Source organism: Solanum tuberosum, unplaced genomic scaffold (genome assembly GCF_000226075.1).
Source record: "Solanum tuberosum cultivar DM 1-3 516 R44 unplaced genomic scaffold, SolTub_3.0 scf00155, whole genome shotgun sequence".
NCBI classification, from domain to species: Eukaryota; Viridiplantae; Streptophyta; class Magnoliopsida; order Solanales; family Solanaceae; genus Solanum; species Solanum tuberosum.
The window spans coordinates 811,023-823,181 of NW_006239081.1; the positions used below are offsets into that span (position 1 = coordinate 811,023).

At 36.9% G+C, this 12,159-nt stretch overlaps 1 protein-coding gene across 1 annotated transcript; it reads left to right on the forward strand.

The window, feature by feature from the left end:
• Positions 1 to 61: 61 nt before the first annotated feature.
• LOC102579879 (uncharacterized) lies at positions 62 to 3,602 on the forward strand. The gene is made up of 2 exons (XM_006353442.2): positions 62 to 795; positions 2,655 to 3,602. The coding sequence occupies exons 1-2, from the start codon at positions 182 to 184 to the stop codon at positions 3,310 to 3,312; spliced, it is 1,272 nt and encodes a 423-aa protein (XP_006353504.1). The 5' UTR covers positions 62 to 181; the 3' UTR covers positions 3,313 to 3,602.
• Positions 3,603 to 12,159: the final 8,557 nt, after the last annotated feature.

The following is a 12,159-nucleotide window of genomic DNA, read 5'->3' on the forward strand; positions in this document are numbered from 1 at the left end:
GGGTGGTGGGGGTGGGGTGGGGTGGGGTTGCAATTACTATAAGCATACATTCATCCATTGAAACAAAATATACATGTTCTCTTCAACCTCCATAATATCACCATTTTCATCTCTGAAGCTTCCTCGAAGAAACAAAGAAGAAAATAATTGCTACCCTTTTACTAATTAAACTGTTAGTTCAATGGATCCATGTCCATTTGTTCGTTTAATAATCGAATCATTAGCTCTTAAACTTCCATTAACAGCAACTAAATCAGCTTCTCATGGAATCCATCCATCTTCAACTCCCTGTTATGCGAAACTCAAGCTCAAAAATTTCCCTACCCAAACCACAATTCTCCCTCTTTCCCCAAATTCCGACACCCAATCTCCGCCGGAATCCGCAGCAAGCGTAACCGGATTTCATCTCGACGCCGCCGCACTCCGTCGTTTATCCGCGAAACCTATAACCCTAACTGTCTCTGTTTTCACCGGTCGAATGGGGGGCCGCGCGTGTGGAGTTACGTCGGGGAAATTGATGGGTTCTGTTCAGGTGAGTGTGGATTTGAGTGGGACGCATTCGAAGGGGAGGGTGTTTCAGAATGGGTGGATGAAATTGGGGGCGACGGCGATGGCGGAGAAGGATAAACCGGTGGCGATGTTGCATATAGCGGTTCGAGCTCAACCGGATCCGCGGTTTGTTTTTCAGTTTGGTGGTGAACCGGAGTGTAGCCCGGTGGTTTTTCAGATTCAGGGGAATATTAGACAACCGGTTTTTAGCTGCAAGTTTAGTGCTGATCGGAATAATCGCTCACGGTGAGTCTCCATTGCTATTGCTTTGTTTATCTCGTTATTTATTTATCATCATTTTTTTGCTTTGGTTATATTCCGAGGATCTTTTGGAAATTAATCTCCGGTTTATCCTAATAGTGATAAGATTTAGTACATTTTATCCTTCCGACCTCACATAAAACTATGCTTAATATGTTATTATATACTATCAAAATCCCTATATTATAAGTATATATAAGTTTTTTTTTTTTCATGTTACTTCTCTTGTGATATTAGAGTTTTAAGGACTATCTATTTATATGAAAATGAAAATATTTATATAATGCTATTTAAAAAGTAATATAATAATTAAAAAAAACAACTTAATTTTTACGTAGATATAATTTTGTCGTTTCTTTGAACTTTTCTTGTTGAAATATGTCGTGGGGATTGGAAAATATGGGACCATATCATTGACTCTCTTTGGACAAAAGGAGTGCTAATATTATTGATCGAGTCCGAATTTTTGTTAATATTGATTAAAATATAAAGAAATAATTATACGATGAAGTTGATAGTATTCAACATATAGTAGAAACAAAAGTATAGTAAATTTCAATACTAAGAACCTCTCGAGCATTTAGCTACTTAGTCAACTTTTACAAGAAATTTTGATAATTTATTTTTTGAAATGGTCATCACTAAATATAGAAGGAGAGTTTTGGCGTAACTGGTAAAGTTATTGTTACGTCGCTGTAATCAGAAGATCACGTCTTCAAACTATAAAAATAACTTCTTGCAGAAATATAGTGTAAGACTGCATATAATAGACATTTATATTGTAAGACATCCCTTTTACTTATTATGAACATTTACATGTCATTTTAATGGACAATTCTTTATTAGGATTTGTTTTTACTCTTAACATGGGAGATATTAACTAAAGTTGATTAAAGATTATCTCATGATTTTATTCTCTTAAATTGTGGGTCCAAAAAATTAACTATTTATCAAGTTGAGCATTTTACTTTAATGACAAAGATTAGAGAATTGTCAGTCAACATAATTAGTTTGATCTAACAGACAAAAAATTTAACTTAGTGTTATTGGCAACCACCATTGATTCCCTTTCCATGTGCAAAGATTTAGTTCCAAATTCTTCATTAAAGTTATTAATATTCTTCTTTGACTGTTTGTTTAGTTGGATAAACCATCTATCTTAGCATTAATTTTGTGGATTATTGAATACACCTACCTTACTGTTTAGTTTACCAAATTAAGCTTACTATTATCACTCTCTTAGAGCGTGTTCGTTATAGAGTGATGTTTTCTTATTTTTTCATGTCTGGTTAATCAAAATGTTTCGAAATACATTTTTCTAAGAATATAAGTTCCTTGAAAATACGAAAAAATCACTTTACTAAGAAAACCAAGTTTTATAAGTGGCATCCCAAGCTCAGTGTCTCCTCCCCCACCCTCCGATGCCCCCAACACCTAGCCTCACCACCACCACCCCTCCCCTTCTGACTAGGGGTGGAGTTAGAGGAGCAAAAGGGGGTTCATTTATACCTCCTTTGTCGAAAAATCTCACTATATATAAATGTAAAGTCAGAACTTTCTTTATGTACATATAGTAGATGTTGAATCCCTTTAATAAAACTTCTGCTTACGCTGCCCCGACTCCCAACTCCCTATCCCACCCACCTTGATGTTTTTCAAGATTACATATGCTCTTCGGATTATATATTTTTGCTTGCTTACTTACTGAACGCTAGAAATATTTTTTTCGAGAAAACATTTTTCTTTCATACTAAACACACCCTTAATTTATTGTTCTAGGTAGTGATTTTGTTAATAAGTTGTCCCTAAGCTGATATTTGTCTCTCTTTTATGTGTTAAAACAGATCTCTACCAACTGATTTCAACTTAAACAACAGAGGATGGATGAGAACATTTTCTGGTGAAAGGGACAGAACAGGAAGAGAAAGAAAAGGGTGGATGATAATAATCTATGATCTTTCAGGCTCAGCTGTTGCTGCTGCCTCAATGATCACACCATTTGTCCCCTCTCCTGGTTCCGATCGTGTCTCACGATCAAATGCCGGAGCATGGCTCATCCTCCGGCCTAATGGCGCCTGTGTTAGCAGCTGGAAACACTGGGGTCGACTCCAGGCGTGGAGAGAAAGAGGGCCAGTTGATGGTCTCGGTTACAAATTCGAGCTTGTTACTGATACTGGCCTTACTAGTACCATTCCAATAGCTGAAGGCACAATGAGCATGAAAAAAGGTGGTCAATTTTGCATTGACAATACAGTGAAAGACACTGCATTGAGCACGAATTCTCCGATAAGAGGATTCGTGATGGTGTCAAATGTAGAAGGCGAAGGCAAGATTAGTACACCGATGGTTCAAGTCGGGGTGCAACATGTCACTTGTATGGCTGATGCTGCCCTATTTATCGCGCTTTCGGCTGCCATTGATCTAAGTATGGATGCTTGTAGGCTTTTCTCTCAAAAACTCAGGAAGGAACTTTGCCATGATGATCAAGAATCATACTTCTAAATTCGACACGGGTGCAACAACATTTTCCCAGAGGTCAAAGACATACAATTTTTTCATTCATATGCAGTGATAACCAAAATGTGAACTCTGGTTTGAGCATGAAAGATATATACCTTTTTTTTTTATTGCTTCTGATTATTTTCAACACACACATACATACATATTCATTTAGAGTTTAATTATATACATCGTCAATGTAAGGAATTTTTACACTATCTGGTCATCTTTACCTGTTGTAGCAGATAACAATGTCTTATTTTCAAGATTACAAATCTCACATTTTGAGAAAACGTACAGGTAGATATTGTCTATTTGGATGACCAGATAATGTTGAGAGTTCTTTACTCTGATGTATATATAATTTAAATCTATTTATTTTTTATTATTTTATAATGAAAACACTTTTGATATTTTGTAATCCTTTTCGATTTAATAAACATAAAATATACCAATAGTGATCTTTTTTACTAGACCACTTATTAATGCTTAACATGGAGATTAATCTAAAAGTGTGTATAGATAAATAATCACCTATACTCAATATAAATGTTTGATTTTCACAATTCGAGAATAACGCTTTTTACCAAGGATTTTTCTATATTCAAAACTCAAACTCAAGACCTCAGAAATAGTCTCATTCACTGCACCTCGTCAACAAAACGTAAGACCTAAGTCTCAAGAGAAAGAAAATGAATCAAAATTTGGCCAGGCTAAGCTATCAGCCGTCCTCGAGACAACACCTTCTAGGAAGGGTCTGCCTTTGGACCTCGTCATTTAGCAGCAGATAGGTCTTACATTTAAATAACAACATATTCAGCGTAATTCCACAAATTAAATCTGGGAAGGTAGTATGTATGCAAATTTTATTCAGTGGCGGCTTAAACTAATTAGTGGCTTAAAACACAAAATAAATTGGAACCTAATTTTTATTTTATTTTTTATAGTTTTTGAGATGCAAAGTCATTTCGTTCTTTTTATTGAAAAACCTTTATTTTTTCTGTGGTCTTAAACTAAATATATAAATATATATGTTTTTTTGATCTTGTGGTCTTAAACATGTCATGTGGAAGATAAATTTAAAATTTGACAAAAATGGAAAAAAAAAACATTCTTTAATATTTTTGTTATCATAATTTTATTTTTATTAAAATATTGAGCCCCTACAAATTTGAGGGCCTATAACGGATGCCTCATTTTTGAAAGCATTAAATCGCATACACGACAAATCGAAAAAGTCGCGTAATTTCTAAAAGTTGGCTTGTAAATGCAGAAATAGGCCTTAAAATATAGTGGGACTATACATAATGCTTCCCCAACTCATTACGGAGATCCTCATAAAGTTTAATGGTGCTCCAAGACGTCAGATCCAGAGGCTAATACACACGAAAACCAAAAAAGTCGCGTAATTCCTAAATGTTGGTTCGTAAATATGAAAATAGGTCTTAAATGGACAATATGTACTGCTTTCCCAACTCATTACGAAGTTCGTCATAAAGTTTTTTCAGAAAAAAAAATTTCAGTGCTCCAAGGCACCAGATCCATAGGCTAATACACATGAAAAACTAAGAAAGTCGCATAATAAATGCAAAAATAGGCCATAAAATATGGTGGGACTATACGTCATGCTTCCCCAACTTACTACCGAGGTCCTCATAAAGTTTTTTCAGAAAAAACTTTTGGGTGCTCCAAGGTGCCATATCCATTGGCTAATACACACGAAAAATTGAGGAATTTGCGCGATTCCTAAAAAAGGGACTGTAAATGTAGATATGGGCGTTATAAAAATGGTGTGAGTATATGTGATGGTTCCCCAACTCATTAAAGAGGTCCTCATAACGTTTTTTTAGAAGAAAATTTTGGGTGCTCCAAGGTGCCATATCCATTGGCTAATACACACGAAAAATTGAGGAATTTGCGCGATTCCTAAAAAAGGGACTGTAAATGTGGATATGGGCGTTATAAAAATGGTGTGAGTATATGTGATGGTTCCCCAACTCATTAAAGAGGTCCTCATAACGTTTTTTTAGAAGAAAATTTTGGGTGCTCCAAGGCGCCAGATACATGGGCTAATACACACATTAAATTGAGGAATTTGCGTAATTCGAAAAAGGGCATGTAAATGCTGAAATTGGCGTTAAAAAATAGTGTGAGTATACATGATGGTTCCCCAACTCATTACAGAGGTCCTCATGAAGTTTTTTGGAAAAAAAATTAGGTGCTCCAGAGCGCCATATCCATGGGCTATTACACACAAAAGTATTGAGGAATTTGCGTGATTTCTAAAAAAAGGCATGTAAATGCGGAAATGGACGTTAAAAAATAGTGTGAGTATATGCGATGGTTCCTTAACTCATTACGGAGGTTCTCATAAAGTTTTTTGTGAGTTTTCTTTTTGGGTGCTTCATGACGCCAAATCCATGGGCCAATACATACGAAAAATTGAGGAATTTGCGCAATTCTTAAAAAAAGGGCATGTGAATGTAGAAATGAGCGTTAAAAAAATGGTGTGAGTATAAGTGATGGTTCCACTCATTATAGAAGTCATCATAAAGTTTTTTGGGTGCTCCGAGGAGCCAGATCCATGAGCTACTACACACGAAAAATTGAAGAATTTGCGCGATTCCTAAAAAAAGGCTTGTAGATGCGGAAATGGGCGCGAAAAAAATAGTGTGACTATAGATGATGGTTCCCCAACTGAATGCAGAGGTCCTCATACCGTTTTTTTAGAAATTTTTTTTGGGTGCTCCGGGCGCCAAATCCACGGGGTAATACACACGAAAAATTGAAGAATTTACGTGATTCCTAAAAAGGGGCCTATAGATGCGAAAGTCGGGGAGAAAAAAATGGTGTGAGTATACGTGATGATCCCCCAACTCAATATAGAGACCCTCAAAAATTTGTTTGAGAATTTTTTTTTGGTGCTCTAGGCGCCATATCCATGGGCTAATACACACGAAAAATTTGAGAAATTTGCGCGATTTTTAAAAATGGTTTGTAGAAGCGGAAATGGGAGCGAAAAAATGGTGTGAGTATACGTGATAGTTCCCCAACTCAATACGGATGTCCTTAATAAGTTTTTTGAGATAAAAAAATTTTGTGCTCCGAAAGCCAGATCCATGGAATAATATACACGAAAAGTTGATGAATTTGCGCAATTCTTAAAAAAAGGCATGTAGAAGCAGAAATGAGCACGAAAATATGGTGTGAGTATACGTGATGGTTCCCTAACTCAATACGGATGTACTCATTAAGTTTTGAAAAAAAAGTTGGGTGCTCCGGGCGCCAGATCCATGGGATAATATACACACGAAAAATTGAGAAATTCGTGCAATTCTTAAAAAAAGGCCACTAGATGCGGAAATGAGAGCGAAAAAATGGTGTGAGTATACGTGATGATCCCCCATTTCAATAAGGAGGTCTTCATAAAGTTTTTTGTAATTTTTTTTGGGTCCTCCGGGCGCCAGATTCATAGGCTAATACACAAGAAAAATTAAGGAATTTGTGCGATTCCTAAAAAAAGACATGTAGATGTGAAAATGGACGCGAAGAAGATGGTTGTAGTATACGTGAGGGTTCCCCAACTCAATACGGAGATCCTAATAAAGTTTTTTGAGAAAAAAAATTTGGGTGCTCCGGACGCCAGATCCATGGTCTAATACACACGAAAAATTGAGGAATTTGTGCAATTTCTAAAAAAGGGGTTGTAGATGAAAAAATGGGTGCGAAAAAATGGTGTGACATTACGTGATCGTCCTTCAACTCAATACAGAGGTCTTCATAAATTTTTTAGAGAAAATTTTTTGTTGCTCTGGGAGCCAGATCAATGGGCTAACACACGAAAAATTGAAAAATTTGCGCGATTCCTAAAAAAAAAGCATGTAGATGCAGAAAAATGTTGTGAGTATACATAATGGTTTCCCAACTCAATATGGAGGTCCTCATTAAGTTATTTGAGACAAAAAAATTGGGTGCTCCAGGACTAGATCCATGAGGTAATACACACGAAAAATTGAGGAGTTTACGCGATTCCTAAAAAAGAGCTTGTAGATGCGAAAATGGGCGCGAAAAAAATGGTGTAAGTATACGTGATGGTTCCCAATTCAATACGGTATTTCTCATTAAGATTTTTGAGAAATTATTTTTGGGTACTCCGGATGCCAGATCCATTGACTAATACATATGAAAAATTAAGAAATTTGCGCGATTCCTAAAAATAGGCATGTAGATGCAAAAATGAATGCGAAAAAAATGGTGTGAGTATACGTGATGGTCCCTCAACTCAATACGGAGGTCCTCATAAACTGTTTTGAGAAAAAAAATTGGGCAGTCCGAGCGCCAGATCCATGGGCTAATACATACGAAAACTTGAGAAATTTGTGCGATTCCTAAAAAAACGCCTGTAGATGCGGAAATGGTTGCGAAAAAAATGATGTGAGTATACGTGATGGTCCTCAACTCAATGCAGAGATCCTTATAAAGTTTTATGAATTTTTTTTTTGGGTGTGCCAGGCCTTAGATCCATTGGCTAATACACATGAAAATTTGAGAAATTTGCGCGATTCCTATAAAAGGTCTTGTAGATACGGAAATGGACATGAACAAAAATGTGTGAGTATACGTGATGGTTCCCTTACTCAATACGGAGGTCCTCATAAAGTTTTTTGAGAATTTTTTTCTGGGTGCTCCGGGTATTAGATCCATGGTCTAATACACATGAAAAATTATGAAATTTGCGCAATTCCTAAAAAAAGAACTGTAGGGAGGTCCTCATAATGTTTTTTGAGAAACAAATTTTGGGTTCTCCGGACGCTTGATCCATAGTCTAATACACACGAAAAATTGAGAAATTTGCGCGATTCCTAAAAAAGGACATGTAGATGCGGAAATGGGTTAAAAAAATGGTGTGAGTATACGTGATGGTTCCTCAACTAAATATTGAGGACCTTATAAATAGTTTCGACAAAAGAATTTGGGTGCTCCAAATGCAAGATCCTTAGGCTAAAACACACGAAAAATTGAGAAAATTGGGCGATTCCAAAAAAATGGCCTGAATATGCGGAAATAGGCGCGATAAAATTGGTGTTAGTATACGTGATGGTTCCCCAACTCAATACGGAGGTCCTCATAAAGTTGTTTGAGAAAAATATGTTGGGTGCTCCGGGCGCCAAATCCATGGGTTAATATACACGAAAAATTAAGGAATTTACCTGATTCCTTAAAAAGGGTCTGTAGATGAGGAAATTGGCGCGAGAAAAATGGTATGAGTATACCTGATGGTCCCCTAACTCAATACGGATGTCCTCATAAATTTTTTTGAGAATAAAATTTTGGGTGCTTTGGACGCCAAATCCATGGGCTAATTAACACACAAAAAATTGAGGAATTTGCGCGATTCCTAAAAAAGGGCCTCTAGATGCGGAAATGGGCGCGTAAAAAATAGTGTGAGTATACGTGATGGTCCTCCAACTCAATACGGAGGTTCTCATAAAAGATTTTGAGAAAAATATTTTGGTGCTCCAAGCGCCAGATTCATGTGCTAATACACATGAAAAATTGAGGATTTTATGCGATTCTTATGAAAGGTTTGTAGATGCGAAAACGTGGGTTAAAAATTGGTGTGAGTATATTTGATGGTTTCCCAACTCAATACATATGTCCTCATTATGTTTTTAGAGACAAAAATTTTAGGTGCTCCAAGCGCCAGATTCATAAGCTAATACACACGAAAAATTGAGAAATTTGCGCGATTTCTAAAAAAGGGATTGTAGAAGCGGAAATGAGCGCGAAAAAATGATGTGTGTATACGTGATAGACTCTCAACTCAACACGGAGGTCCTCATAAAGTTTTCTGAGAATAAAATTTTGGGTGCTCCGGGCGCTAGATCCAATGGCTAATACACACAAAAAATTGAGTAATTTGCGCGACTCCTAAAAAAGGGCCTGTAGATGCGGAAATGGACGCGAAAAAATGGTGTGAGTATACGTGATGGTTTCCCAACTCAATTCAGATGCCCTCGTTATGTTTTTTGAGATAAAAATTTTTGGTGCTTCGGGCGCCAGATCCATGTGCTAATACAAACAAAAAATTGAGGATTTTGCGCGATTCCTATAAAAGGTATCTAGATGCAGAAATGGGCGCGAAAAAATGGTGTGAGTATACGTGATGGTTTTCCAACTCAATTCAGATGCCCTCGTTATGTTTTTTGAGATAAAAATTTTGTGTGCTCCGAGCGCCAGCTCCATGGGCAAATACACACGAAAAATTGAGGAATTTGTGTGATTCCTTAAAGAGGGCCTGTAGAAGCGAAAATGAGCCCGAAAAAATTGTGTGAGTATACGTGATGGTTTCCCAACTCAATACGGAGAACCTTATTATGTATTTTTAACAAAAAAAATTGGGTGCGTCGGGCGCCAGATCCATGGGCTAATACACATGAAAATTCGATAAATTTGCACGAATTTTAAAAAAGGGTCTGTAGATGCAGAAATGAGCGCGAAAAAATGGTGTGAGTATACTTGATGGTCCCCTGACTCAATACAGAGGTCCTCATAAAGTCTTTTGAGATAGAAAATTTGGGTTCTCCGAGCGCCAAATCCAGGGGCTAATACACACGAAAAATAGAGAACTTTGCGCGATTCCTGAAAAAAGGCCTGTACATGCGGAAATGAGCGTGAAAAAAATGGTGTGAGTATACGTGATGGTCCCCTGACTCAATACAGTGGTCTTCATAAAGTTTTTTGAGATAAAAATTTGGGGTTCTCCGAGCACTAGATTTATGGGCTAATTCACACGAAAAAATCAAAAATTTGCGAGATTCCTAAACTCGGAAATGAACTCGGAAAAAATGGTTGTAGTATACGTGATGGTTCCTCAACTTAATACGGAGGCCCTCATAAAGTTGAAAAATTAATTGGGTGCTTCGGGCACCAGATCCATGAGCATTACACACACGAAAAATTGAGTTATTTGCACGATTTCTAAAAAAGGACATGTAGATACGAAAATGGACTCGAAAAAAATAATTGTAGTATACGTAATGGTTCCCCAACTCAATACGGAGATCCTCATAAAGTTTTTTGAGAAAAAAATATTTGGGTTCTCTAGGCGCCAGATACATGGCTAATACATTTGAAAAAATGAGGAATTTGCGCGATTCCTAAAGTAGGTTTTGCGGATGCGGAAATGGGCGCGAAAAAAATGGTGTGAGTATACGTGACCGTCCTCCAACTCAATATAGAGGTCCTCATAACAAATCTTGGGTGCTCCGAGCGCCAGATCCATTGGCTAATACACATGAAAAATTGAGAAATTTGCGCGAGTCCTATAAAGGTTTTGTAGATGTGGAAATGGGAGCAAAAAAAATAGTGAGAATATATGTGTTGGTTCCCCAAATCAATACTGAGGTCCTTATAATGTTTTTTGAGAAATTTTTATTGGGTGGTTCGAGCGCCAGATCCACATGCTAATATATACGAAAAATTGAAGGTTTTGCGTGATTTCTAAACAAAGGCCTATAGATACGGAAATGGGCGCGAAAAATGTTGCAAGTATACGAGATTCTTCCCAAAATCAATATAGGGGTCGTAATAAAAAATTTTGAGAAAATAATTTTGGGTGCTCCGGACACCAAATCCATGGACTAATACAAACGAAAAATTGAGGAATTTGCGCTATCCCTAAAAAAAGGCCTGAAGATGCGGAAATGGACATGAAAAAAATGGTGTGAGTATACGTGATGGTTCCCAAACTCAATTTAGAGGTCCTCATAAAGTTTATTGAGAAAAATATTTTGGGAGTTTCTGGTGCCAGATCTATGGGCTAATACACACGAAAAATTGAGGGATTGGCGCGATTCCTAAAAAAGAGTCTGTGATGCAGAAATAGGCGCGAAAAAAATGGTGTGAGTATACGTGATGGTTCCCCAACTCAATACAGAGGTCCTCGTAATATTTTTTGAGAATATAATTTGGATAGCCAGATCCTTGGGATAATACACACAAAAAATTAAGGAATTTGCGCAATTCCTAAAAAAGGTCCCGTAGATATGGAAATGGGCGCGAAAAAATGATGTGAGTATACGTGATGTTCTCCCAACTCAATACACAGGTCCTCATAATATTTTTTGAGAAAAAAAATTTGGGTACTCCTGATGCCATATACATGGGCTAACACACACGGAAAATTGAGGAATTCGCGCGATTCCTAAAAAAGGGCATGTAGATGCGGAAATGGACGCGAAAAAAATGGTATGAGTATACGTGATAATTCCTCGACATAATTCGAAGGTCCTCATAATTTTTTTTGAGAAAATATTTTTGGGTTCTCCGGGCGCCAGATCCATGGGCTAATACACATAAAATATGGAGCAATTTGCGCGATTCCTTAAAAAGGGCACGTAGATGCGTAAATGGGCGCGAAAAAAATGGTGTGAGTATACCTAATGGTTCCCAACTCAATACGGCGGTCCTTATAAAGTTTTTTGAGGAAAAAAAATTAGGTGCTCTAGGCACCAAATCTATAGGCTAATACACAAAAAAATTGAGGAATTTGCGCGATTCCTAAAAAAAGGACATATATATGCGGAAATGAACGCAAAAGAAATGGCGTGAGTATACGTGATGATCCCCTAACTTTATACGGAGGTCCTCATAAAGCTTTTTGATAAAGCATTTTTAGGTGCTCCTGGTTCAAGATTCATGGAATAATACACATGAAAATGAGAAATTTGTGTGATTCCTAAAAAACGGCTTGTAGATGCGGAAATGGGAGCGAAAAAAATGATATGAGTATCTGTGATAATTCCCCAACTCAATACAGAGGTATTCATAAAGTTTTTTGAGAAAAAA

What these genes read in the sequence shown, in the direction of transcription:
- LOC102579879 (XM_006353442.2), top strand. Translation starts at nt 182, where the DNA reads ATGGATCCATGTCCATTTGTTCGTTTAATAATCGAATCATTAGCTCTT. An exon ending in GATCGGAATAATCGCTCACG is followed by an intron (nt 796 to 2,654) that starts GTGAGTCTCCAT and finishes GTGTTAAAACAG; the next exon opens with ATCTCTACCAACTGATTTCA.